Below are 13,609 nucleotides of genomic sequence, written 5' to 3' on the forward strand. Positions count from 1 at the left end.
TGAGAAGTAGTAAATCCTCACACTGACAGCATAGAGGAGTAAATTGTGCAGAACCACTTTTTCTTTCAAATGACAAAAGCCTAAATATGTGATCACGTTCTCCTCTCTACTTCCAACATAAAACCTATAAGCTTGTTGATTTTAAGTGTGCATACTCATATTCCTGTTATTTACATAGTGCTCACATTAACAGTTAAGTTTAGATGCCCGTTGATATAGCTGAAGGGAACAAGGACCACAGGCATAAAAAGTTTTGTGGGCCTAGGCTGCAAATGTTGAGCAGCATTTACCTTGGAGAAAGACAGTGCTTCTAGAGCATGCCAGAAGCACAAGATTAGCTATTTATGCAGAACACCATGAGTTTAGAGAAGATTATTTGCAATAAAGTACAAGCCTACATCTCATTCTAAGAAATTGTGACTGAGCCAAACAGAGTAAACTGAAGTTTGGGGAAACTTCCATTTTAAAGACATGGAAGACAATGACCACAGAGAAACTGACATTGTATATACCAAGTCAAAGAACAAGTTTCATGGAAAGAGAAGATTGCCCTTTCTGCTTCATCTTTTCCTGTTCAAAATGAGGCAAAATCTATTTAGTTGAAGGTAACTTCTCACAGGACATAAGAAAAAGTTCAGAGAACACTATATCTTCACATGAAACTTAAAAAGTTTTTCACATCCAGAAACAGGGTGAAGTATACATGTTAAAAAAACCAAGATAATCTACAAACATGCTCTGTGACATGACAGCTGCTAGTCATTTCATTTATGAGCTAGTTCTTCTTACTCTACATATGTATTCTTATTTATATATAAAGTACTAACTAGACTCCTGCTCTGTTTATATAAGCATTCCTTAGTTTAGTGTAACTTCAATTCCAACATCTTCCTATATTACCATCACAACATCGAGATCCTATAGAATGTTTTTGTTAAATACCTAAACAACTTTATGCTTGCTGAAACTAAAGCATTAGAAGTAGAAGATGACAGAGATTAATGGCAGGTTTCCACTATAGCAACCCAGTGTTTCACTTACCAATCGCTTATTTCCACCAGTGAAAGTGTGAGTTAACACCGCAAAGTAACAAGTAGTGAAGTTCAAATAATGAACAAAAATAATTTCTGTAACAGCTGGGCTTTTGTATTATACTGCAAGACAGCTATTTCTGCAACCTCATTAAGATGCTAATATATGATATGTAGCTTATACTACTCCAGGAAATTCCTACTAGGCCTAACCATCTGTTAGTACAGACATTTTACCAGCTTAATGGACTTCATAGCTGTGAGTGCTTAAATATATAGCTTGTCCAGTTTTTTTGTATTACTCTTACTAGTGCATGCTTACTTCCCTCACATAACATAGTGTAGGAAAAGTACAGTACATATCATCTGTGTAGTATGTATCATTTACCAACATCTTGACTCTTCTGCATTCTTATGAGAGAATGTGAACCAGAAAAGAGTCATCATTTGCCCTCTAGTTTGAAACCGTTTCCAACGGACACTTTCAAAGCAACTGCTTTATCATTGCCCAAACACTCAAAACTTGGGTGAGGAAGGTGCTGGAGTGAAAAAGAGGTAGTGGAAAAGACTATACTTAGTATGTTTATGATAGGCTGTAGCAAATCAAACCTGGCCCTAGATTCTTTGTGTATGTCACCAAATCCTCCATAGTCTCTACTACTTCCGCCACAGTCAGATATTCCAATATTCCTTTGCAGACACGGATGATTTTACGGACCTAAAAAAGGAACATTCCATCATTTATTAGCTGAAGCTAAGTTACACTTGAATTAGAAATGCAAGCCTATTATATGAACAGAATAGGTATAGCATTTGCTAACATGATGTATGGCCAATCACAAAGGTTACTGATTATGTTACCTACAATGCCATTACTCACAAGTGCTGTATTGACAAAGACAATATTTAATCAGCATATCACTACTCAGAAATGCAAAATCCTACTTCCAGTGTTTTCATTTTGTTTGATAAATGAAGGATAGCATTGAGAAAACAGGTTATAAGGAAGTGCATTTAAGTATGCTGCATGCTTGAAGTTTTTAATTGCAATTTCATCAATAAAAAAATATTTAACTTAAATCACAAAGTACAACTACATAAAGCAGACTCCAAATTTTCCGTGGAACTATTATTCACCATACAGCTTTACATATGGATAAAGCATTATCCAGCATTCCAGTGGGAAAGGTTGATCCAACATTTTAAGCTTTCCAGAAAAATCTGTGAAGACTGTACTTTATTTACCCCTGGACATCTGCCTCAGCTTAACTTTTTCAGTTCATACTTGATTCCAAAACATTCTCTGTCAGTTAATCTTCTAACCTCCTGAACCACATTATTTCTGACAACATCACATACAATTCTCATTGAAGAATGAGCTAATTAACATTTAATTCCTAACAATCACATGCAGTGTTCAGTGCCTAGAACAGATCATAGTTTCCTCTAAATGTCGTTTCAGTTTTGTCCCAATGTTAGTTTATCTTGAAACATAGTATGATAGAGACATGCCAACTTTTGTATTTGTGAAAAGTCAATCATTCCAGACTAATATTTTTCTTTTGGTTAACATGCAGTCATCAGACTAGTTCAATGAAGCATTAACTCCACAAAAGTCAACTAATTTTCTTAACACTGGAAGCAGGGAGATTAAAAGCTATTAACTTCCTTGCAATTCTGTCCTATAACACTTTGTAGTATCTATTAAAAACTACTTAAAATAATGAGTAATCAGAAGTGCCATGGAGAAATCCCATAGCATTCTCTTCATTTCAGAGAAACATGCTAACAGTACTGTGAGCTGAATAAATGAGAGTCAAGGATGCCATATTAGACTACTCAGAACAGCAGGAAGAGCAACACAATTTCATAGATTAACAAACTGTTGCAGACGTAAAATTTGGAATTAACATCAGCATTTCTAACAAAGTGAGCTTCATTTCCTCACAGTAGCATGATATTTGCTATTTAGAAATGAGAAAGACTCCACATTCCCAGAAAGAGGATCACAAGAGTAAGTAAGATTTCTAACAAAGAAATATTTTCAAATGTAAGACACTCAAAACCCCTTTTAAAGTTTTCTTGCAACTCTGGCTTTTTTGTCCATCCTTAGATGGACAAACAGCACCTCTGAACCACTTTTTGGCTTGTGGAGCAGCCAAAATGTAGCACTGTTAGATCTATCAGAACACATCTTCTAGCTGACCAGCTATAGTCCAAATGTGTATTACCTTCCATGCCCTAAGGACAATTAAATTGCCACTGCTAATGAGTCAGACAGACTTGTTAGGAAGTGGCCTACAGTCTTTCAGTGAAGGGGTACAGAGAATACAAGGATCAGTAATAGGTATGGTGAAGGGAATACAGAAAAGTGTCAGAAAGATGTAAGACAGGGTTGATGGGATCTGGGCTTTTTGAGGAATAATCGCAGGCAATGCCTAAACATTATGTCATACAAAGATGCTCTTAACAAAACAGAGCAACATGCCTAAGCTCCTTCTGACAGACAGGAATGCAAAATATCTTCCAGTCAAGCTAAAACAATCAAAAACACATTCATCTTATCAATAGTTTAGAATACCTAATTCAGTTAGGTGGGTATTTGAATTAATAATACTACTGTGCAGATACCTATGTCAGTCATGTTGGGATTCCTACCTCTGCTTCATCAAATGTCAGAAGTAAGTCTGATGTTCCAGAAAGGATGCCTCTTGATCCATCAATTAGATAGTCACGAGCTGGTACTGAATAAGGATCTGCTTGCAGCATCTGGGCTGCCCGAACAAGTTTGGTGCAGGCGTTCTCCACTCTGTGGAAGGTCATCAGACAAAACTTGCCGATTAGTTTCTGTCTGGATGACAACAGACTTGAGAAAATGCTGGATTTGTTTTTAATTTTACTACTTAAAGCACTGCAAGCAAACTGATCATTCTAAACCTTTATAGTTTAGAAAGTAGAGTATTTGTTGTATTTATTTTAAGAAGAAAGTAACCAGCAACTGTACGACACATTTTCAGACATCATGCAATCTTCCAATGTAGGCAATGTTTGAAGTAGTCAGTACAGTCAATACAATGTCATTAAGGAAAGGCCCCAACATGGCAAAACACCTTTCATTCTTAATGACAAGGGCAGGGGACAAAACAGTTATTCTTTTAGGACTCTACAGTCAAAGCAGTTGTTAACCTTTATCAGCCTTGTATTTGCACTGTCATCCAAGAAGCAATTGCTATTAATAAATATTAAATGATACACATTAAGACAAAAGAACATAGTATTAAGAAAACCAAGACACTGCGCCCTGCTCATTGAAGCTGTAGTCCAGCTCTTCAGGGTGTTAACACAACATAAACAGCATTTTAAATAGCCAGAAGATTCAGTGATATGGTATGAATTTCAAATGCTGCTTGCAATTCCAGACTTAAAAACAGAAATGAGATTTTTGCAAGATATTACAGTATGTAATTACAGTAACACAGAAGGTACTACAATAAGCAAATGAACTCTGAAATTAGGTTCCATCAAGCCATTTAACAAGCAACTTTAAAATATTAAGAACTGGAACACTGAAAAACTTTAGGGTTTGTTCTGTTGTAATTACTTCATGACAGCTTAGAGAAACACAAAATTCAGACTTCATCTCTGTGTTAGCTGTGCTACTCACAACTGTAGTTACTGACTACACTTACTGTGACTTTCCTCCATTCTCTCTCAGAAATATAAGTGTAGTCTAAAACATAGGCTCTATGCATGTGAATGCCATGTGCTCATTCAAGTTACAGGAGGTTCCAACAAACATTAAAACCTTTTATTACAGCAATACTATATCTTATCACTACTTTTTCATGCCTGTCATATAGCTTATTTTTTACTGATCACCTGAACATACTCTTTTATACTTTCAGTTAAGTACTATTGGAAAGTTACACAGTTATCCCATTTTCTCCCCTATGTTCCTTTTCAACACAAATGGCAGAACTTAATGGTTATATCGAAATTTAACTGTAAAAGAAATAAAGACACTCATTACAGGAAAACATACTCTTTTCAGAAAGTAAAGTTTTCACCTAATGGCTCCCTAGGGTAGACCGAATTGGGCCAGCTGACCCTATCATAACCTGCTCTTTAGTGAGACATCTGCTCAGGACATCAGATGGTGGTAACTCATAACTGAGTAAGAAATACAGGAGGACTTCAAGGCAGAAAGTGGGAATGGTCTGCTCATTACTATGCAATGTACTTAGTTGTATTATCAAAGTCAACTGACTTCAATAAATTAGATTTCCACGCTTGCTTCTCAAATTTATTCTTTTCAACTCTGCCAAGAAAGGGATTAACAAATCACCTATTCAGCCAGCTCAGAGCTATAGGCTCAGAAATACTTAATTTCCTACAGTTCAATTTCATGGTCATCTGTTTAATGCTAGTAATTATCTCAAGACTGGCTTCTTCATTTGTAAAGAAAGGAATTAACATAAATGTGTATTACCCCAGAAGTCACCATAATTAACAAAAATAAGGTTTCTAAAGATTCAGAGTTTTCTTTTACTGTTTTTAGAGTTGAACCTCCAAAAGGTAAAGTTGCATTTTACTTGCACAAAGTCTATTTTGTATAAACTTCCCAATGCATTTGGAAGACTTCAGGAGTGTGCACTATGTACAAAAAAGCAGAGTGGTGTTTAAGAATCAGACATCTTACATCCCCTGCTAGGAAACAAAATATTAGAATATGGGGAAAAAAGTAATTCAATTAATTTAAAAAAGCAAAACAAAGCAAAAAAACCCCACTAAAAATATTCATTGAAATGAACCACTTGTTCTATCACAAGAATCAAACACATTCAAAAGTTTTGAATCAAGTTCATTGCCATGATGAATTGTCTAATCCCTGTATGATATCACAACCTAAGAAAACCCCAGCTTTATAAAAAAATTATATTTTTGAGGCATGATTACAATAAAGCTATGTTAACACCAGCCAAATTCTTTTTGGAAAAAACACAGGTCATGATATTTTAAACCATACTACTTATGGTAGTCAATCAGCTTCGTTTCTGTTAGTGTGTTCCTTATGAAATGTGAGGAAAAAATTTAGCTTATGCTAAACTATCATTTTAGTTTTTACATTTTAGGATTGACCTCTGCTTTTCCCAGAGATGCTTGCCCAAAAATGCCAGACAATGTCTTTGATGCTTGAATAATGCTCGTTTCAATTCCTAATCACTTAAGTTGTAGTGAGCACACTCACTACAGTTTAGATTACTTGCAGTTCCAGAAATAGAAATGAAAAAGCAAATATTTTACATTAACATTAATTTATTAATACGGTTACCAGCAATGCAGCTCCAGCTTGGCAACCAAAATAATGTTAATATAGAATAACATTAATGCTTGATTTGTTAAATGAGTTTGTGTGTGCAAATTAAACGCAGACAAATTTTTATTCTCAGTATAAACAAATCAGGTGTTACCCTATTCATTGCCTAGAGATTATAGCTTTTTCCTTCTTTACAAGAGAAGTATAACAAGTAATATGAACACATTGCAAAATATCTGATGTAAATTACATGCATTACTCATACTCCCTAGTGATTAAGACAATTAAGATAAAGAACACAGCATTTTTTAACTCTAGGTCAATAGTTCCAATGTGGTTTATGTCAGTAGCAAGCAAAGGGATGCATGATAGCTTCTCAGCAGCCAACAAACTATTTTGCTGCACAACCACACTCCTACTGAAAAACATTACAGATTACCATCATATATATTCATTATGAACCCTCAGTGCCAGTCTCAGGCAAGCCAAAACCCAAGTCCTTGAAAAGAATAAGCAGATGTTCTCCCTCACCCTCCAAGAATGGTTCCCTCAAGCTGGTGGTGCTTTTGAATGGACAAAATATGGACAGGGAATGCGATGCTAGCGCATCCGCACTGCTCCTTATCCCATCATCCATGTGCCAGTACAAGTTCTGCCAGAGCGCTCCCTTAAAGAGGAATGCCAAATCCTAAACTAACACTTCAGAAACAAAAAAGGTTTGGGTTTTTTTTTTTTTTCCTTCTCCTCTCAGGAAAAAGACAACCCTCATCTCTCTCACTTCCAGCATCCAAATCCTGCCCTTCAAGGCAGGAAAAGGTAAGACTCCCTTGGCAGCTCACCTGTGACTGTGACTTGTCCCTACAACACAAAGATATCAGTGACAATACGCTCCATAGTGTTAACAAGGAACTGTTAATATGTACTAGTTCATTTTGATATAAACTCCAGTCTAACAAAAAACAACAAATGCAATAGGCTATCATTCATAAAGGCCATTGAACATTCCAACTCACGTTACTGCATCTAGGACAGTAATACTGTGTAAAGTAGGTTTCATTACTGTGACAACTTTGTTCCCCATTTTTCATTATATCACAATTCAAGCACTCATGAATTGCTACAGAAAGAGTTCTTGGACGCAGCATAAAGTGGTACTATTCATAAGTGTTTGTATCACATTGCTACAGTAATTTAACTATTTAAGTCTCCACAATCTCCCAAATGTTGATCAAAGGCTGATTACAGGATAGTAATTAACAAAATCTCTTATCCTTAATCCCTTACTTGTCCAGGTGAACAATCAGCTAATTAACTAAAAACTCTATACATCCTAGAAAATGAATACAATCAAAATTACATGTTTGTATACAACTCATCAAGAAGTAAGAAAAAAGTTTTAGTCTCATTTCAATACATAAACACTTCCCTCAAAAAAAAAAAAATCAAACCCCTCTACACCCAAACAAGATCACACACCAGGAACACAGCATAATAAACTCTGTAATGGATTGTATCAAAGGCCCATTTAGCTCAGCATCCTGTCTCTAAAAGTAGCTGCAAGTAGATGCCTAATGAAGGTTAAGAACAGGATAAGCATTTATCAAACTTCCTCTGGACACTCTCCCATCCTCTATTTTAAGTTCTTGGGATTTCCTGCAGTTTGTCTATTTGATAACCCACAATGGATTCCTCTAAGTACTCATCTATTAACCTCCAAACCTATATAAAGAATTTTAACAGTATATGACTTGTTGTATGAAGAGGCTCTCCCTATTGTTGGTTTATAAACTACTAGCTTAAAGCAATGCCCCCGCCAAGCTGTTGCACAGGAAGAGAAGAGTAAGTTTCTATCTTCTTCTCCATGCAACTCATACTCCCTTCAACCTTTGTCAGGGCCTCAATCCCCTCTATCACCTACCCCAGGCTGAAAAGATCCAGCCTACTTACCTTTGCTTTATAGAGAAGTAATGCCATACCTTTGTTCTAAGTCCTTCTATGAGCTTTTTCCAGTTCTACTACAGCCTTTATAAAACTTAGGGACCAAGGTGTGAGAGAAAAATATAAAATGACATTTTGGTCTCTCATTCTTTGCTGATAAACCTAACATTTGGTTTACTTTTTGACCACTACTGAGCACATGATGGATGTTCTCATACATCTATCACAGTTCCAAGACCTTGCTCACTATTGGTAATGGTAAGTTCAGAGTCAGTCATCCTATTTGACACTACACCTGCTGCTCTCCCAACAAGTATATAGTTTTAGAACTTTCAAAATAACATCATCCACACTTAATATCAAGTCACTCAGTTTAATAAGGTCCAGCTGTAATTTCTCAGAGTCATCCATTAATTTCACTACCCTGTGTAAAACAGGTCATTAGCAAGTATTTTTGCCTCACAGCTCATCCTGGTTTCTAGCACATTTGTGAACATGGTGAAAGCACAATCCCAGCAGAGATCTCTACAGCCCTACTGATTACCTCCTACCATTGCCACCAGGGTTAATCATGTAATTTTTCCTTTCACTTTCAATTTTCTCTTTTCCATACAAGAACTTTTTTTATTACACTGTGGCTACTTAATTTTCTTAAAAGCTTTGCCAAAAAGTTCAGGAATCAGTGTATACTGTATCACTTGGATTACCCTTATCCCTGTTTGTGATATTTCTAAGAACACCAACAGATTTAGAAGGCAGGATTTCCCTCCACAGAAACACTGTCAATTCACCCAAAGCAAAGCATATGTATTTGGGATCTGTTAATTCTATTCTCTAGTGTAGAATTTCTAGTCATTTGGTCCAAAGGTATTTCAGACCTATAGACCACCTTTCCCGAGATTCCCCTAGAAAGTTTCTCAGGCAGTAGCATCACCTTGATTGACATCCTGAATGGTCTCAAGTGAGAGACTGTACTTCACCAATAATTCAGTTGTTTCATTCTTGAACTCTTACACTAATACCACCTGGTTCTAGGCATTTTTTTATTATTCATTTTGTCAACCTACGGTGCAACAAACTAAATCCTTTTTCACTAACATAAATTTTCTCTTTAGATGTCATCTCTGTTTCCTATTTTAGTATTTTCTTAGTTGCCTCAATGCTTTCTTGTTTTGACTATCTTCCTGTTTTCTGTTTGAGAATACAGTAAAATATTCAGTCATTCTATATACACTGGACAACACTAATAGAGAGGTCACTACATTCAGTAGGTTGCAGGGCAAAGTCACATCAGTGAAAGTTTGTCAGTTGGCAGTAAGAAGCTTGGCAATTCCACAACAAGAAGTGATGTATGATTTTTAAGATTTAAGGCAGCAGAAGAAAGTCAGTTGTCCTTGACACTGAGCCATGGAATTAAGGGTGTCAGTCTCTGCTCTTCAAATGTCTTAGATTTTCAGCAGCTGTATCATGCATCAGCTGCCTACACTAACAAATTCACACTCTTCCACCAACCAAATTAATAGAAGAGATTGAGAACACCACATTATCTCTAACACTGTTAGGCAAAACTACAACAGCACATAGATAAGTATCATTGTTACTCTGATTATTTTTTATTTTTAAAGGAAGAAATACCCTAGATATGTACCCGTATATACAGAATGTAACAGAAAAAGTCACTGCTGGCAGAAAGGTCGTTCCTAACAAAGGTCAGCCTCAAGACCCCAAAGAGCTAACCAAACATAAGCGTATTTTCTAATCTCTACAGCAGAACTAAGTAACAATGATCTAGCATTGGAACAGGTTTCTTGTATCTACAATAGAAGATTTATAATAAAATGAGTTTACTTGATAAACGCTGGTGGCATATCCCTTTTCAAGATCTGGTCTTCTGTTGTCTGCACGGTCTCTTTTCCAACCTGCAGGAGAAAGAAGTCATACTTAAGATTCAGAATTTCACTGTAAAGCCTAGATAAAAACAAATAGCAAAACAGCAACAAAAAAAAATTACTTGTACTAATGACAATTTCTTTCACTAGGTTTGCTGGTGCTCTATTTTTGAGACCAATATACTGTGGTTAGCCTAATGCTTTAGAAATCATATGCTGTTTCCCGCCAACATCTCTACTAAATTAACCAGTGTGGGACACAGACTTTTTCCTCTTCCCCCTCTCCCCAGAAACAATACTGTTTGCTGCACTTAGTTGTAAAAACTTAATCACCATGAACTCTGTAGGCTTCCCTCCCTCCTAATACACACAAGTCAGAAATCAAGTTCAAAGTTTAAAAACAAAAAAATTACCTCCATTTTGCTATTGAAATTAGTCTATTAGAAAAATGTAGTTAATTACTGAGAATACACCCCACATCCACATTCACACCATCCTTTAAGCAAAAATAATTACGCAGAAGCTAATAAAGAAAGACATAGAGTAAGATCTAGAGTTTTCTACACACTAGCTCTTATGTTATACAATAGAAGTCTTTATAATTGGTAGCTGGCTCTCTGAACTGTGAGATCACCAACTTGACAAAATATTTCCAGCTCCTTTGTTCACTGTATTTTCCAGCTGAATAAGCTATTCAGGAAGGCATCACAAAACAGAAGGTCTTTAACCCAGACACTAGTTTGTGTTAAGAATTGCCAGGCCTGCTCAAGCTAGACAAGATAGCCCTGAAAATCCCTCATCAGCTGGTGTTTAAAGACTTGCTGGTTTTTGACAGAAGTTGTAGTGTGCCAGTATGCACAGCACTTGCCAATTCTAATCCTGTACAGCCTTCCAAGAAGCACCATTTCCTTTCAAGTTTACACTGCTTGCCAAAAACTGTGTCTCCCTAGTCTGGTCCTTTTCAGAAGGGCTTTACAGAAGGAGATTGGCTCCAGTATTTTATTTGGTTCAAACAGAGTCAGCCTAGCCTACTTTTTTTTTTTAATCTATTATTACTAGACTTACAAGTAGTCACACAGATATTTATAACTAATGAAGAGCAGAGAGGAGGTAAAAAGTCTTCAATTTTATGATAGATTTCTGTCTCATATGTTCATTGTAGGCTCACTAACAGTGCTGGGTCTGCGAGGTAGGTTTTTGGTAGCAGGGGAGGGGGTTAGAGTGGTGGGTCCCTGTGAGAAGCTTCTCAAAAGCTCCCCCGGCCCCAAGTCAGACCCACCTCTGGCCAAGGCCAAGCCAATTAGCAATGGTGGCTGCACCTCTGCAATAACATATTTAAGAAGGGGAACCTGAGAGGGGGTTAGTACTTGTGAGGAGGTGTTATGAGAAGGACACCTATGGGAACACTGATCAGTGGAAGGAAGAAGGTGGAAGAGGAGGACATGTGCCAGAGCAGAGACTATTCTGTGGTGAGACAGCAGGGCCACCCCCCTGCTGCCACCCATGGAAGTCACCAGAGGAGCAGAGACTCGCCCACAACCTGTGGAGGATCCCTGAGAATCTGTGGGAAGAAGCAACCCCCACTGTTGTAGTTCAACACTGGGAGGACTGCAACACATGGAGATGACCCACATTGGAGTATCTTGAGAAGAATGCATCCTGAGAGGATTCACAACAGAGAAAGTTGTCGATGGCTGTCACCCATGGGAGGGTTGCCACATGGAGTAGGCTAAAGAATGCAGACGAGTGCTTCCCCAGAGTCCTGGAGGAAGAAGAGGCAGACTGACTGCACCCTCCCTCCCCTACCCCTGTGCTGCTGCAGAGGTAGAAATATCAGGAAGAAAACTGAGCCCAGGAAGAAGGGAGGGGTGATGAAGAGTTGTTTTTAAGATATGGTAACACTTCTCCCTGTCCCATTCAATGTGTTAAGTGTCATTATCTTTAGTGTTTTGAATTAAAGTGATGTTCTTCTTCTTCCCGTAAGGAGCCTGTCTTTCACCTGTGAGAGATTGCCTGTTAACAGGTGAGACAGCCGTTCCTGTCCTTATCTCAATTCCTGAGCCTTTCAATTCTTTTTTCTCCTTCCCAGCGGTGGTGGGGGCAGGGCGGGAAGGGGTGAGTGAATAGCTGTGTGGTGCTCACCTGCCCTTTGGGCTCAAACCACAACAAAGAGCCATGCATACTAGTGCAGAGGACGGGGGTGTTGCTTTGACACCTAAACTCCATGGCAATGCCTCAGGTACATCGCATCTCATACCCCATTTCTTGGGACAGGGTTACATGACCCACCATGACTCCTTTGTTCTAATTATTTCCATTGCACTCATGAAACACATCCTTTATATTTCTCACCTGTTTGTATGCACACATGCATGATAAAGATAGCCCAGAAGTAATTTGCAAAAGCTCTGGATTACACATCATTCAGACAGAAGGCTGTCACCAGGGGAAAATGCAGAGTAATACTTTATTTCCAAAGAACTATGCCTTCAAGATTTGCTTCTTGCAACTGTACCAACCTGCATGTAGTTCAGTATAGTAAGTATATTTCTGAGGATATACAGTTTTTAAAGAATGCATGAGAAGGTTTAGAGTGACCTTCAAATTGAAGCTACCCTCTTGTAACAATCATTATTGGTATATTGAACAGAAGCAACCAAGAAACAATGTCTGCTGAAGTTACACCACATCAAGCATCAAGTGTAAGTTAATTCTAGTTTTATTAGACCATACAAAAAGCATTTCTCCATTCAATCTGGAAAGCATAAGAGGGTCTAGGTTCACTACTCAAAAACATTATCAAGTAATTATAGATCTATACACACTTTATATATACACACATATACGGACATTCTTTGCTATGGTTAGCTAGGCTCTTTAATCTTCAAATGAAAGTAACATATAGGACATGAGTCAATTCCCATTTTAATTTTTTATGGAGAGTTTTAATCTCAAAACTGTCCTAAACTCTGAAAACATTTCTCTTCCAAGTCCATCAAAGCAGAAATACTCATTCCTCCAATATCCTCAGCACTATATAGCATGCAGACAGGACCCAAGATTTCCGGCAGATCCCATGAGGCCTTGTGTTGGGTTTGGTAGCAGATGAGGGGGCTACAGCCGTGGCCCCTGTGAGAAGCTTCTCAAAAGCTCCCCTGGCTTCAAGTCAGACCCACCTCTGGCCAAGGCTGGGCCAAATAGTGACCATGGCCACACCTGTGATAATGTATTGAAGAAGGGGAACCTTGGAGGAAGCATTGGAGTTGTGAGGGAGACACCCATGCAAACACCAAGGTCAGTGGAGGCCAAGGGGGAGGCTCACCAGAGCAGAAACATCCCTGCAGGCCACGGTGAGGGGGCAGGCTGTGCGCCTGCAGCCCATGGAGGTCCACAGTGGAGCAGATGCCCATCTGCAGCCCATGGAAGACTCCACA

The 13,609-nt window shown here is 38.0% G+C and overlaps 1 protein-coding gene across 4 annotated transcripts in view; it reads right to left on the reverse strand.

Moving 5' to 3' along the window:
• The window catches only part of VCL (vinculin), a 66,405-nt gene that overhangs the window by 30,789 nt on the left and 22,007 nt on the right, over positions 1-13,609 (reverse strand). For all 4 annotated transcript variants that reach the window (XM_074830605.1, XM_074830608.1, XM_074830604.1 and 1 more), the window contains exons 2-4: positions 10,135-10,205; positions 3,690-3,840; positions 1,641-1,749 (exon numbers count right to left, since the gene is read on the reverse strand). In XM_074830605.1, the coding sequence (XP_074686706.1) occupies positions 1,641-1,749; positions 3,690-3,840; positions 10,135-10,205 (331 nt within the window). The remainder of the gene's footprint in view (positions 1-1,640; positions 1,750-3,689; positions 3,841-10,134; positions 10,206-13,609) is intronic.

This window comes from Strix aluco, chromosome 7 (genome assembly GCF_031877795.1).
Source record: "Strix aluco isolate bStrAlu1 chromosome 7, bStrAlu1.hap1, whole genome shotgun sequence".
Classification (NCBI taxonomy): domain Eukaryota; kingdom Metazoa; phylum Chordata; class Aves; order Strigiformes; family Strigidae; genus Strix; species Strix aluco.